This window comes from Chiloscyllium plagiosum, chromosome 4 (genome assembly GCF_004010195.1).
Source record: "Chiloscyllium plagiosum isolate BGI_BamShark_2017 chromosome 4, ASM401019v2, whole genome shotgun sequence".
NCBI lineage: Eukaryota > Metazoa > Chordata > Chondrichthyes > Orectolobiformes > Hemiscylliidae > Chiloscyllium > Chiloscyllium plagiosum.
The window spans coordinates 131846693-131862649 of record NC_057713.1 but is presented as its reverse complement, the minus strand read 5'-3'; the positions used below and the strand labels follow the sequence as shown (position 1 = coordinate 131862649).

Sequence of the window (15957 nt, the reverse complement as noted above, 5' to 3'; positions counted from 1 at the left end):
TCCATCTATCCACTCCACCCTCTCCTCCCTGACCTATCACCTTCATCCCCTCTCCCACTCACCTATTGTACTCTATGCTACTTTCTCCCCACCCCCACCCTCATCTAACTTATCTCTCCATCCTTCAGGCTCTCTGCCTGTATTCCTGATGAAGGGCTTTTGCTTGAAACGTCAATTTTACTGCTCCTTGGATGCTGCCTAAACTGCTGTGCTCTTCCAGCACCACTAATCCAGAATCTGGTTTCCAGCATCTGCAGTCATTGTTTTTACCAAGGTAATGGTGAGTTGCCTCCCGGAACTGCTGCAAAGTATAGGGAGTAAGTTCCAGGATTTTGATCATTGACATTGAAGAAATGGCGATGTAGTTCCAAATCAGGATGGTGAGTGGTTTGGTAGAGAACTTGCACTTTATTCTCTACAACATCACTCACTTCTGTGTGAAATGGAGCCTTACTCATCCACTAAATTCTGGTATTTACGAAGCTTTATGATCAAAGTCACAATGATAGTGGAATGTTGGAATTAGGCTCAATATCCCTGAAAGTTGATGAAAATTTGTCGAGACTTCCCACTTTGTGTGTGTGTGTGCGCGCACGCAACATTTGATAAGAATCAAGTTACATTTCAATATAATAAAAATAAAATATTGCAAATGATGGAAACCTAAAACTAACACAGAATTTGTAAGAAACTGATCTGGTCTTATTACTGAAGAGAGAAACAGAGTTAACATTTCAAGTCCAATATGACTTTTTTAGGACTTTGTTTTAAATTTCATTATATTGGGTAAAGGTAACCTACTATTTTTCAGTTCCTGGCTCAGGTACTGCTGATCATATACACCATGATTTTCCTGGAAAAGGGTAAATGTACAAAATTGAAAGAGAAAAATACTATTGATTTAAATAGTTCCTTTCTGCCTCAGGGAAAAAGAGCTTGAGCTCAGAGTTGCTGCTTCAGGAGCTGTAGACCCAGAAAAAGAAGTAAGAACTTTTTTTTTTCTATACATTATGTCGAGCTTTCATCCTTTTGCACCTTCAGTATGGATATCATTTATTTTGCTAGTCCTCAGGGTTTCACTGTACATGGGGAACTGTAAACATGTGTTTGTTATTGGCAGTGGAAACCAAAAATTCCAAATAATGCAATGAGAAATGTTCCTTTAATCTTACTATCTTTTAGACAGAAGAGAAAATGAAACTTTATGCTCCCTAAGGTTGCAAAGCAATTAATCATTGATCAGTTCCTAAATGTAAGCATGATGTATAGTAGATTCACACTACATAGTGGTTGAAGACTGTGGAAGAATGGAAGCGTTTTGATCAAATAATAATACATTTTGAAAGGGAACTGGATATATGTTTGAAAAATAAATGAACACTGGGTAAAGGGATGAGGGAGTGGAGCCAGAAGATGCATTGAGTTGCAACATTGCTGCATTTATTGGGAGGGTGCAATAAAGAGGGTATCAAATTTAGAAGTTTAAGTCAGCAGGCCTAGGTTTTTGGTGAATTTGGCCCACTTGGGAGTACTTCAAAAACTTCAGACTGGTCCCATTTCCAGGATGCCTGAACTCAATCTGATTTTCAGCAGTCCCTTGTAGAATGCCTGCTGATTCAGATCCTGAGCCCACAGCCCATACTCCCAACTGGCTAGCTGCATTGTAGAGATAAGCATGTCTTAGTCCAAAACAATTTTTATAGTTAGGTTAGCTTTTCAGGGTCCTGGTTCATGGCATCTGAGGAGCCATTGCCTATATAAAACATGTCCAAAGGTGTGTTCAAAAGATCCTCTTCCTGCCCTGTTCCATCATGTTCCCATGCCAAGCTATGATACCTCCAGGTCTATTCACCCACTGTGTATAGAAACAATGCACCAAGTAGTGACAATTGGATATGTTAAAACAAATTTAGAAGTTGTAATTCATCCGTTACTTTCTATTACTTAAAATAAAACACATTTTATTATAAGCCAATAAAAGTGCCAATCATCCAGACCTTTTGAAATATCAGTAGCTGAAACTGTGTGTATTTGAAACTTGTTAATCTTTTGTAAATAAATGTTGTACAAATGACAAAAGAGATAAGAGGGCCAAGCTGTCGTTAAAGCATTGTTTGCCCTGATGCTGTTTCAGTGGTCCAATGGATTGCTCGGCTCTCAGCCAATCTTTATTACACATTCTTGGCTGAAAGCTCCAAAATCCATTAGTGTGTTGAAACAGCTGACCCGAGCGAAAACTCTGTTAATTGACTCTGACTCTTTGATCTCATCAGTCAACCCTTACAATGTTTATTTAAACAAGATTAAGTGGCTTCAAATGCTTAGTGTCTGCAATTGATATTTGAATTGGCCTGCAAAGAAAGTGTGAAGTTGTGGATGACTGTTTTTTTAAAGTTGGTTTTTCCACATGTTCCATTGTCACTGTTAAGTTCCTTGCTGTTATGTATATTTGCTTAATAGATATGTAAGTGCCTTAGCTTGGCATGAGAGGCCATAGTGGCGTAGGTAGGTGGGTGAGGTTGCATGAATTCATCATGGGGAATGTGTTTGAGTGCCAGAGTGCCTTACTGCTTTCAATGAAACTGGAAGGAATTCTCACAGCATTGAAGAAAGCTTTTTTTCAGTAGTCCAGCTTGGCACCTAGCTGCATCCAACTCCTTTCCTGTGTTAACAAAAAAGCTTTCAGCCCTCACCAGCGTCCTATGACAAAGCTTCTGTCTCCAGAGCCACTTCCTGTAGCAGCCAGCTGGGAATTTTCCAGACTCCCACTTCATACCTCTAAGGTTAGATTCCAAGGTGCAGTTTCTATATCGACAATTTCTAACAGAAACAAGAGTAGGATAATATTTTCTTTGAGCCTACTCTGCCATTCAAAAAATTCATGGCTGATCTGTAGCTCAACAACTAATTTTTATTTTAGTCTTGACTTAGCATCCAAAGCCTTTTGGACAATTAAATTCCAGATTTATACTATTTTTTTAAAAGAAAATGTATTTCCTGATTAAATTCTTAAATGGCAAAGTCCTAATTTTAAGATTATTTCTCCTTGTAACTGAGAAAAACAGGATCATAATTTCTTTATCCTCTGTATTGAATCAATTTAACAATTTAATTTAATTACCCCTCAAATCTTTATACTAGAGACAATGCAAGAAAATCTTAGGCTACCTGTCCTTATTGTCCTCTTAATATCATTCTCAATGTTACATGTCGTCCAAGGCAATGTTACATGTCGTCTTTTCAGAACGAGAGTGCCAAAACATTAGTGCCTACCTCGTTATGCTGCCTAACCAAGGCTATTCTGCCCAACTGTAGCACAACTTCTTTTTGATCCAGCCTCCTTAAGGTAAAGGGCAGTATTCCTTTTAAGTTTCTTTTACATCTGTCCTTCACTGATTTGCGTAGTTATTGCTCAAAGCTCTTTATTTTCTACTGTTCCCAATATTCTCATTAATTATTTTCATAATTTATCTCGTCATCAAATATTATTAACTTTAACTCATGAGCCTGTTGTGTCATTCATTGCTGATCTGACACGGGGATAATGTGCAAACTCCATCCAGACAGTCTCCCAAGACTGGAATCGAATGCGGCTTCCTGGTGGTGTGAGGCAGCAATGCTACGAATGAGCCACTGTGCCTTGAAAAGTTAATAAGGTCACCCCTCAACTTTCAAAGTTCAAGGAAATATAATCTTAATGTATGTAATAAGACCATAAGAAATAGGAACAGGCAGTTTTGCTTCTTGAGTCTACTATTCTGCCACTCAATAGGATCTTGTCCACTTTCCTGCTCTTTCTTCTTGAGTTGCCAAACTGGTCAAGAACCTATTTATCTCAGCCTTAAATATACAAAAGGACTCTGTTCCAACAGTTCTCTGTGGCAAGGAGTTCCAAAGACACTCGACGCTCAGAAGAAATTCCTCAACTTCTCAGCCTTAAATTGGCTTCCCTTTATTCTGAGACTATGATCCTCTCGTGCTGGTCTGTTTCATGAGGGGAAACTGCTGCTTAGCATTTACCCTGTCAAGTCCTTAAAGATCCTATTTGTTTCACCTGATTTTGAAATCACCTCTCAATATCTCTTAATTTAACATTTTGAATCCAGGTATCATTTGGTAAATTGATGCTGCACTCCTCCAAGGCCAATGTAGCCGCCTTAAAATTATTTTTCAGGTGAGGTCTAACTAAGGACATGTATAATCTTTGAGTAACATATACCTTTTTCTATTTTAGTCCTCTAAACATAAAATACAGTGTTCATTAGCCTCTTATTTTCTGTACCTGTTTGTTACATTTTAATGATCCATGTATCTGGACCTCCATTGTTTTGGAACTCTACTGTTCAGTTTTGCATCATTTAGAGACTCTTTTTGTTCTGTCTTTTTTAATGTCTAATTGTTGTGGTTAACCTCAAAGGTTTTTTTAAGAAGAGTTGATTCTTCTCTCCTCAACTGGTCATGACATCCTATGTTCCTCACCCCCACTCTAAAATCCCTTCCTGTTCCTCAACAGCATTCCTCACCCTATGTTTTTAATTTTCGTCACCCAAATGCACTACTGTTCTGACTTGGGTCTCATTCCTTTCATACCATCATTACTGATAGAGCATTCAGTTACTTTGATCCTTCTCTTTGGACACCCTTCTAGAATATCCATTTTTAGACACTGTTGCAAGATTGATTTCATTAACTGAATTTGTAGTAACTTATCAAAATTCTTACTTTGTTTGGTATGTAGCATTTGTTTTACTTTATTTCCATTGTTAAACTAAGATGCAATATTTCCCTTAATAAAGACATTCTGTAAGTGACTTTTGGCTGTTGCTCTTAAAGAAGACAATGACATTTGGTGACCAGATTGATAAGTTTTGATTCAAATTTACAGCCAAATCGAATAAGGGAATTTGGTGCAGTGACACTACAACACGATCCTCACAGGTATGATGCCTCTGACAAAGAAGGTGAAACCCCTGTTGCAAAACATTCAAGTGACGAAAGATCTTCTGTGGATGAGAGACTACCTCCAGAGCACCCCAGGGTAGCTTTCCAAAATCCTCCAGTTGAAGAAAGGGCTCCTAATAGTGGTCTCAGCAGTGGAGTGTGGAATCCATATAGGAATATAATGGTTCCTAGGTAAAAGTTATGCATCTTTTAAATTTTAATTAACCCTGCTTGTAATATGCAGTGTATTAAAGAAAAAGAAGAGAAATTTTGATCTGTGGTCCAGGTAAGGCTATACCCTGATGTATTTGATATTATGCATTCAAAGCTCAATGTGGCAATTGGTTATTAAACTCAATTAACCTAGTAGTTTAAAGAAGCACAAGACAAACTTATGAAAACTGCCATTGTGTTAAAAATCCATTTTCTTCACTAATTACCTTCCTGGAATGATCTATTTGATCATAGACTCCAGTTCATTTCTACCTACTTTGTTCTTGATGCTCTATAAAGATTCTTGATTGCCGAGCAAGTTACTTTGTAGTTAAAAAATTGCTACAGATTTCAGTGCCTCGAAGTTTGGCAAGAGATTTAGGGATATTCATCTTATTGCTTGACTAGTAATCCATAGACCAGGACAATTTTCTGGGAGCTTGGCTCAAAACAAACCTGAAGAAGGGCTTATGCCCGAAACGTCGATTCTCCTGTTCCCTGGATGCTGCCTGACCTGCTGCGCTGTTCCGGCAACACATTTTCAGCTCAAAACAAACATGACAGATGGTGACATTTGAACTCAATAAAAAAACTTAAGTCTAAGACTGTGAAACATTTGTCAATATGTAACATTTGTATAATCCAATCTGGCTCACTAATGTCTGTCTAAAACTGCTGTCCTTACCTGGTTTGGCCTACATATGACCCTAGACCAACAGTTTGGTGGTTAATTGTTAACTGCCCTTGGAAGTGCACATTCAATTAGATCAGCTATTGAAAAGCCTAATCAAAAAGATTGAAACTAGACAGACCATTTGGTGTCATCTAATGTATCAGAATCAACAATGGCAAACTCAAGTCAGCTGATCCTGCAAAATACTCCTGAGCCACATATGGGGGCTTGTGCCACAATTGGGAGCTGTCTCACCAATTAGTCTGGGTGAAACTGAGGACTGCAGATGCTGGAGATTAGATTAGAGTTGAGAGTGTGGTGCTGGAAAAGCACATCAGGTCAGGCAACCTCTGAAGGAAAATCGGCGTTTCAGGCAAAAGCCCTTCTGCAGGGCTTATCATCAATTTCTGATGAAGGGCCTTTGCCCAAAATGTTGATTTTCCTGCTGCTGCCTGACCTGCTGTGCTTTTCCAGCACCACACTCTTGACTCTCCGATTAGTATGGCAACAGCCTTAACTCCCTACTATTTTAAAAATGGATCCAAATCTTTTTTAAATGCTTTCAGTGATCTAACCCCCATAACTTTCTGGGATAGAGAATTCCAGACATTCTTTATACTCAAGGAAAAGAAATTCCATTACACCTCAATTTTCAATGAGTGTCCCATTATATTGTAATGATAGTCCCTAGCTTGAGATTTCCCAATTGGGAAATATCTCAGTTTGGAACTCCCCCAGTCGAAATATCTTCCAATATCCATCTGTCAAGCCCCATCAGAATCTTGTCTCTTTCAATAGATCACTCCTCATTCTTCTCAGCTGTAATGGGAAAAGGCCTAAACTGTTTAGTCACTGTTGAAAGGTCAACCATTTCATCCCAGGAATCTGCCTTGTGAATCTCTTTTGAACTGCTTCCAATGCTAATATATTCTTTCTTTAGCACAGGGACCAACACTCTGTATGGCTGTGGAAAAGATTTCCCTGTTTTTAAACCCCAACTTACTAGCAATAAAGATCAAAATTCCATTTGCTGCTTAATTGCTGAACTTGTATGGTAACGTTTTCAGTTGTACACATATAAACACCCAGATCACCGTTTGCTGCAACGTTTTGGAGTCTCTCTATTCATTTAAATAGTAGTTTGCCTCGTAATCCTTTCTGCCAAAGTACATGATTTCACGCTTTCCTACATTATACTCAAAGGGGTGCAGGGCAAGGGCTGCAAGGACTACTGTTTTCTGGTCATATAGTTTGTGTTTGACTGCACCAAAAAGTCCAGTTTGGTGAGTGCCTGTTATCGTAGAGCACACAATACATTTATCTTACACTAACCTGCACTTTGCAAAATGCACTGGAAGGGGTTTGGTCGGTGATTGGACTCAGTCTCTACATATGACTTCAACCAAATGATGTCAGAGAGACTTTAATGACAGTCCTAGAGCAATCTGCAACACTGGAGTAAACCAAAAGCCTAGTCAAGCAATGGTTTCACTATCTGAATCCCTTAAGGGATTTTGTAGAGCGTAGATCTGAGAACCCCTCCATTTATTGATGCTGTGCTGGGAATTATAACCTCTCCATGCCCAATCAATACCTCCTGGGATCCAGAAGTGTCTTTGGATGTTCCATTCATAACTTGTAATTGGATGTATTTAAAGGTTCGTGTTGTGAGCTAAAAAGAATTTCCTCACAGCAACTTGGATCCACAATTCACAAAACATTCATATTGAATTTCCTCATCACAAAATCCTTTTGGCTAACAAATGAATAAGGGCCAATAGCAAAAGTCTTTGCTGAAAAATTTACCCAACATCAAAGTATAAAGCAAAACACAGATGTCCTCTTATGGATGCTTGTTATGCGTAGGTCTTTGCTCATGCTGCTATGTGGTATTACCCGGTGGTTGCAGCACAGTTGGTGAAAGATTATTGTCTTTCACTCGGGAAGAATAGGGATGTCTTGCAAGATTCCCTTGAATAGCTCAGCCTTAGGGGCACAGCTTTGAACTGTGGCATGTGAGACAACTGGCTGGCTGAAATGCAAATCAAAGGCACCAGTTGTGGGCTGCTGAATGCTGTCATCCTGAGAAATGACAGGATGGTAACTCTCCATAGTATCACTGTCAATTCCACAGAGTAGTACCTCCGAGATCCTAGTTATCTGCTGGAGTGCAAACTGCTGTGAGAGCTTGCATTCCCTAATGGGCATACACATCCATAATAGCCATCTGATCTCAGTAACCAGCAATCATATGACTTTTGAGCTTCCATGGGACCATTTGAAAGATCAAGAGCCCCTGTTTGTCTTATAGTGAAAGCTGAGAGAGGTGACACATTACTGCTGATGCTGAATCTGAACTGAAACAAAAAATGCTGGATATCACAGTGGGTCAGGTAGTATCCATGGAGAGAAAGCAAGTCAACATTTCAAGTCTAGATGACACTTTATCAGAACTGATCAAGAGTCATCTCAACTCGAAATGTTAGCTTGCTTCCTGTCCATGGATGCTGCCTGACCTGCTGTGATCTCCAGTATTTTTGTTTTCAGTACTACCTTGGAGTTGTCCATGACTTCTGAATTAATAGGTTGGGATCCAAGCTTTGTAAGCTGTGCCATGATGTAATTCAATGACTGTGCTTTTTGTCAGTGAATGAAGACAGTCTGCCAGGCTTGTCAATGTACCAAACATGATGTCAGCATGTTCTGTAGGCATCCCAAACAAGTTGTCTTCATTGTCTCTTATAGCAGAGCCTTTCTACAACCTCTCACTCAAGCACATTTACATACATGTTTTCCTATCTGCTGGCTGCACCTAGTCATGCCTGAAGACTTACCAGGTGCTGATCCCAACTTGGTTACACTAGGTTCTAAAGTTTACAGAATGGTTGTATCCAGGTTGGATGCTGATATCAGGTCGAGTGAGTGTAACTTCTTCAGTCATGCAGGAGGTTTAGCAGGCATAGTTGTTCACTATGTGGAAGTAAATAGCCTAGGAAAAGGTTGAGGTGAGGAATGGGGTTAGAAAATTAAAAATATGATCAAAATCTTTGTAGGGTGTTTTGAATCATAGAATCCCTACAGTGTTCAAACAGGCCCTTTGGCCCAGCAAGTCCACACTGACCCTCCGAAGAGTATCCCACCCAGACCCATTCCCCTATTGCTCTACATTTACCGCGGATTAATGCACCTAACCTACACATCCCTGGATACTGTGGGCAATTTAGCATAGCCAAGTCACCTCAACCTGCACATCTTTGAATTGTGGAAGGAAACCGGAACACCTGGAGGAAACCCACGCAGACACTGGGAGACTGTGCAAACTCCACACAGACAGTCGTCTGAGGCTGGAATCAAATCCGGGTTTCTGGCACTGTGAGGCAGCAGTGCTAACCACTGAGGCACTATGCCGCCCCACACAAGGGCTAGTGCCCTGGAGAGGGATTTAAACTAACTTGGCAGTGGTGTGAGAACAAAGAGAATATTAGAGGTTCAGCAGGGCTCACAAAATACTTAAGGATGCATTTGGCACTGGTGAGGGAATGGTAAAGATAATATGTAAAATTGCAGTCGGGGGGAAAGAAATAAAGTCCAAAACATTGTAAATATGCATATATGGTTGGAGAGTTACAGATGCAGGTTGCATTGTGGAATTATGATGCTGTAGCAGTGGTGGAGACCTGGCTTAATGAAGAGCAACACTGGGTGTTCAATATTCTTGAGTATAAGTTGTTTAGGGAAAGAAAGGATGAGGGGTAGTAGTGTTGATTCAGGAGAAATTGCAATGATGGAGAAGGAGATTGCCTCAACGGTTCAAGGACAGTATCAACTTAGCTGGAGCTGTGGAATAAAAGGGGTATGTTACATTGTTTGGTGTAATCTACAGACCTCGAACTCGTTGAAAGGACATAGAGGAATAAATCTGCAGGGAAATTATACAGAAAATCTTGCATTATAAAGCAGTTATTATGGGGGACTTCAATTAACAAAATATAAACTTGGGGTACTTTTAATGTAACTGGCAACAGAAGTCAAGTGTTCCTAAATTGTACTTAGGGAATTTTTCCAACAGCAGCATGTGTCCAGTTCAGCAAGGAAGAATACATTTTTGGAGATGATCCTTTGAAATGAGGTGGGCCAAGTGGGTCAGATGTCAAGTGGGGTTGGAGGTGGAGCTATTTAGGTGACAGTAATCATTGTAACATAAAATTCAAATTGATGTTAGAGAATGAAATGCAACAATCCAGAGTTGGAAGAACAGATAGTGGAGTGCTGACTTCAATGGGGCTAGAACTGGGTTAGCAGGATTGATTAGAATAAGACGTTGGTTGGAACATTAGTAATTGAACAATGGGCCACCTTTAAGGAACAGATAATTTGGATACAGTTGATGTATATCCGTGTAATGCAAAAGGTAGGGCAAACAGCCAGAGATTCTTGGATGACCAAAAGGTATACATTGACTTTAAAACAAACTGTTGTGTTTATGACTGATGGAAGGCAGAAATTGGAAGGCAATTGGAAATCAACAGGACAGTCAAAGGTTTCATGAGGAGGTGAAAGGCTTAAAGGAACTATGAGAAAAGATTAGCAGGTAACATAAAAGGGAAATTCCTAAGTCTTCTATAGGCATGTATGCAGTAAGAGAATGGCTGAAGGAGAAGGAAGGCTGATCAAAGATCAAGAAGGGGATTTACAGATAGAGGCTGGTGGCACAGCTGAGAAATTAATACTTTGCATCATAAGAGGAGGATGCTGCCCAGACACTGGTGACAAAGAAAGAAACTCTGTCACTAGAAAGGGTAAAAGTTAATGAAGAAATAATCTTGGTACTTAAAGTTAGCAAGACATCTGGACTGATTGAAATGCATTTGAGAATTTTGAAGGCAGTGAGGATAGAAGTTGTGGGGGTACTGGCCATAATATTTTAGACTTCCCTGGACTCTGGGAAAGTGTCAGCAGACTGGAGAATTGACAACAATACAGATTTAAAAATAAATGTTTGAGAGGCTAATCTTAGCAATTTCAGACCAGTTAAACTTTGTATGGGAAAATGTTTACAAATAATTATTCGGGATAGCGTCAGAAGTCACAGGGAAAAAGATGAATCAATTAGGAAGAGTCAGTGTGGATTTTGTAAAGAGGAAATTATGTTTAACTTTTTGAAGAGATAACTGAGAGAATTAATGTGGATATTGCTTCTGAAGTGATAGACATGGATTTCCAGAAGCAATGCTATATAAAGGGCAGTGGCAACATCAATACAAAATTGGCTGAGTTGGAGAAAGCAGAGAATAATGGTCATTGGATATTTTCTGGGTTGGATGGAGGTTTGTAGTTGAGTTCCCTGGTAGTTGGTATTGGGACCCGAGATTTTCCTGATATTTTTAAAGATCTGGTTCTGGAGAGATCAGTTCCAAGTTTGCAGATGTTGTACTAACCTTGGAAACTGTGAGGAGGATAGAGTGGAACTCCAAAAGAATATTGATAAGTTGGTGGAGTGAATGGGATAGATGGCTGTTGAGGTTCAATGCAGAAAAATATGAGGTTTGTTTGGAAGAACATTGAGTGATAATATTTACAATTCCAAAGCAGGTGCAGGGGCAGACGGACCTGGGGGTATATTGGCACAGACCTATGAAGGTAGCAGGACAGATAGTGAGAGCAGTAAGTTAAAGCATATGGTGTTTTGGTTTAATTGATAGGAGCATATAGTACAAATGAAAGGAGGTGATGTTGAAGTTGTAGAAGACCTCAACTGGAGTATTGTGGAGAGCTATGCATGTGACATTATTGACAAGGCAAATGCATTGGAGAGAGTGCAGAAGTAATTTGCTAGAATGGTGCAGGTATGAGAAACTTTAGCTATGAGGACAGATTGAAGAAGGTGGGACTGTCCTTGGAGAGAATGCGACAGAGAGGATATCTGATTTAAAGTTTTCAAAATCATGAGAGGACTGGTCAGAGTAGATATGGTGAAGCAGTTTCTATTTATAAACAAAACAAGAATGAAAAGACATAACTTTTGAAATGATGTGCGAATGAAGCGATGCTGATCTGAGGCAAAGTTTATTTTCCGTGAGTTGTTAGAGTATAGAATGTGCTGCCTGGAAATCTGCTCGAGGCAAGTTCACTTGAGATGTTCAGGAGGGAATTGTTTTTTTCTTAGAAATGGTGAGCGGGGAAATGAGAAGAAGGCAGAAGGTTGGCAATAGAGCAGGCCGAGGCACAATGAGCCAAATGGCTTCTGTCTGCACTGTAATAATTCAGTGATTCTATGGTTGCGCCAGTGTAGTTTCCATTTCAAGGAAGATGAGGAATAAATGGAGAAGTTGGCATAAAGAAGCAATAACATCATTATCTATGGAACCTCTCACTGCCAAGACCAGTGTAGCATCTCCTTCAGGCTTAGAGGTGCAACTATACTAGTCCTTTGACTGTCCTACCTCTTGTAGGCAGCTACTGCAAGTCATTGACTTTGTGTTGCAACTCTTAGATGACGTGTCTGTGTAGTGGGTAAGCTGTTGATTTATAGAGATGTTGAAATGTCTGTGCACAGTTGCCATATTAGAAACACTATGTAGGACGAACATTGTAAAAGCATGTGAGGCACAGACCTTGAACAGTGGGCTGTACTGTTTGATGTGTGATAGAATTAGGATGTGTTAAGCAGTGTGGAGATGTTATGTGGAAAAGTATCTATTCATTGAATCAAGCAAAATGATCAGATTTTTCCTGCATTGTTGCTATGGCAGATTGATAGTCTGGGAATTACTCATTCTTGCTGCCTGCCTCCATTCAGCTGGGACTCTTGGTGTGACAGCAGCCTGGCCTGTTAGTGGAGCTAGGGATCCCTAGTTGCAGTAGGCCCAGGGTGGGGATTCCTGGCACTGGTGAGGCAGTGGTTGCAGCTGCGGCGGCATGGTTTGTCTGCAGCAGGGACTCCTGGCGTTATTGAGAAACAGTGGAGCCAGGAACTCTTGGTTGTGGTCGCGGTAGGCCTGAGTAGGGACTCCTGGTTATTGGTGAGGCAGCAGTGGAGCCAAGGATCCTTGGTTGTAGGGCGAGTGTGGGTTCAACATGGGCCTTGACAGCTCAACGAGGTGGGCGCAGCAGCAGAGAAATGGCAGCTCAAGAATGGTGACTCCTATGTTGATGGGCCTGGGGCAGGCAGCAGCGAAGCGGTGGGAGAATTGTGGCAGTGCAGTGTTGCTAGTGAGCTGACTCCAGGACTCATGGTGAAAATGGCAGAATGAAGATGGACTGTCTTTCAGTTATATCTTTTCACTTTTTAAAATTCTTAAACCCTTCAAAATGGCGCTCGATTGTGGTTACAGTTTTCACTGTTTCACTATTATCTATTGTAAAATGCCATGAAAATAAATCATACAATTCTATTCATTCTCTTCTGAGGTCTGCCTCAAAGACGTCTTGCCATTAGTGGATACATGGTGGCTCCCTGACTTTGACTAGTTGACATAATTTAAATAGGTAAACCCTATTGCTGGTGTGTTGCAGAGCTCCCATCAGCTGAGTCCCTGAGCAGGATTATCCAGATTGTCCAGATTTATTACATCATTAGTGTAGCTCCTCATTCATAGGGATTGTGCCTTTACAAAGGGAAGACTGCCTGGAGCACATATTCACAATGTAGTTAATCCTCTGTACTGACAATGCTACTAAAAGAAGTGCAGCATGGGATCACCTTGGAATTATGCTAATACCATGGAAATGAAGTAAGTTCACTAATTATAAATGTGTCCATCTTTTTGGAACTGGTGCAGGCAGGCTGTGAATTTTGAGCCCAGTGCCCAGAAGCAGAGAACATTGGGGAACATCAGAAGATTGAATTGAGAAAGATGATCAGCTATAATCTTAATGAGTTTTAAAAGATTCTCAGAATACTCCTATTTCTTTTTTTTTAGGTCAGTTTGTTGGAATAGCTATGCATGCATTTTTTCTGCTGTGCTAGTAACTGTAGCTATTTGTTAGCAAGTAGTTGAATTATTTCAGGGTTTAGGTTACTACCTATAGTGTATATGCAGTGCATTGCCTATTTGAAACAAACCGCCTGTTTCTGTGTGTAATTTTCTGTACTTGATTACTGTGTGTCTCAAAAATTAGTAAAATCTGTGTAAAGGAGAGGCACAGTAGCTCAGTGGTTAGCACTGCTGCCTTGTAGCATCACGGAACCAGGTTCGATTCCAGCCTTGGGCGACTGTGCAAACTCCACATAGACATTCTCCCCCTGTCTGCATGGGTTTCCTCTGAGTGCTCCAGTTTCCCTCCCACAATCCAAAGATGTGCAGGTTAGGTGAATTGGCCATACTAAATTGCCCATAGTGTTCAGGGATGTGTAGGTTAGGTGCATTAGTCAGGAGTAAATATAAAAGAGTAATAGGGTAGGGGAATGGGTTTGGGTGGGTTACTCTTCAGAGGGTCAGTGTGGGTTTGTTGGGCCAAATAGCCTGTTTCCACACTATAGGGATTCTACGATTCTGTGTTAGGTGGGTGGAGTTTGTTGTAACCTAAGATTCAAATACTGGATATAAATTTTTCGGTAATTTATTTGGTTGATTAAATAGAGATATCAAATGTTACAATTCATACTATTAAGTGCAATTTTGGAGTAATGATTATTTTGCTCAACTAGGTTCAGAGTTTTGCAAATGCACAGTAATTAGCAGCAGCAATATATTGTAACTTTTTCAATTTTGTTCAATGTTAATGTTACTTTGCTATTGTATGTCTGAGAACAAAACTAATTAAGTTGCCCATAATAGTCGTCATATTTGAAGACCCAATTCAAAGAAGTGAAAACAAGCTAATCTTAATATCTCTTTACCATGTAGAATTTGATAAAGATGTCTTTCTACTTGCAGGATCACAGCGAATCCTCCCCCTCCTTTTCCTCCTCCTCCACCTGTGCTGACGGAACATTATCAAACACCTTACGATAATGCTTATTATTTTTATGGTGCTAGAAATCCTTTGGATCCAAACCTGGCATACTGTGAGTGTACTTGAGCAATATTAGACTGAAGGATTTTTCTTTTGTTGGATGTTTAATTGAATTCTATTTCACCAGTTAATGTCAGTTTGTTGTTGCACATTTGAGATTACAGTTGAGATTAAATTGATACTCTTGTATTCTTCAATTGATACTTACAATTTATACTCTTATACTTGAATGTTGTATAAATATGATTCTGCTATCTTTTGCAATTATCAATTGTAGATAAGATAAAATTGGAAAACATTTAAATAGCAAAATAAAAATTCAGTATAAGAACTATACCAGTTCTTGAAGGATAAATGGGATGTTAGAACATAATATTGCAATGACATCAAAGTAATACAGAATATTCTCAAATCTGGTGAATTCCTTAATAAAGGTGCTAGAAATAAAATTTTGTGTTACTGTAATGTTGGGTTTTGGTCTCAAAACTATCTAAAGAACTGTTGTTAATAGCCCCTTAGCTGTAGTACTATAAATTGTGATTCCATCACACTGAATTGTATTTTACAAACATTGTAACACTAGTTCATCTCTTAACACAACATTGAGGGGTGATGAAGATAGGACAAAGTGAAGGAGTAGCATGGGACTAGTTGTTAACAACAGATGTCACACTCCTGTCTAAAGAGAACGAAGTTTGCAAGAAGATGACAATTAACCTCTGGAAGGAGGGTGTGTGATTCTTGTATGTAACCTTTCTGTTTGCTTTGCTCAGAGTATTATCTCATCAGTTGCCACGTGTTTCAACTAAGTGTCCACTATTCAATAAAATCTAGATTACCTTTACAGTGATGGGTTTGGAGGAAAGTTGGCTGTTCCTTTTGTTCTATGGAGCTGCCATGTATGGTTAGTTATGTTGTTAGCCAGGAAATATAGGCAAGCCTAACTCATGGGGAACTATACAACTGGATTCCCCCCAACACTTTCATTCCCAGACATGACTCTTTCTCCACATCCCCACTTCTGATCTCTGCCCTGACCTGCTTCCTTCACCATCTTTAGTGTATTGACGTAATGCAGTTATGGCAATTTGGCATGGAAACTACGTATAATTTAACTGATAGTCCTACCACTGCAGGTCTCCTTCTGACTATCAAGTCACAATCTCCCCATT

General features: G+C 39.8%; 1 protein-coding gene across 4 annotated transcripts in view; it reads left to right on the top strand.

The window, feature by feature from the left end:
- LOC122549428 (centrosome and spindle pole-associated protein 1) overlaps nt 1-15957 on the top strand; it is a 156659-nt gene that overhangs the window by 79256 nt on the left and 61446 nt on the right. For all 4 annotated transcript variants that reach the window (XM_043689244.1, XM_043689245.1, XM_043689243.1 and 1 more), the window contains 3 exons: nt 926-983; nt 4886-5133; nt 14707-14837. In XM_043689244.1, coding sequence (XP_043545179.1) covers nt 926-983; nt 4886-5133; nt 14707-14837 — 437 coding nt within the window. The remainder of the gene's footprint in view (nt 1-925; nt 984-4885; nt 5134-14706; nt 14838-15957) is intronic.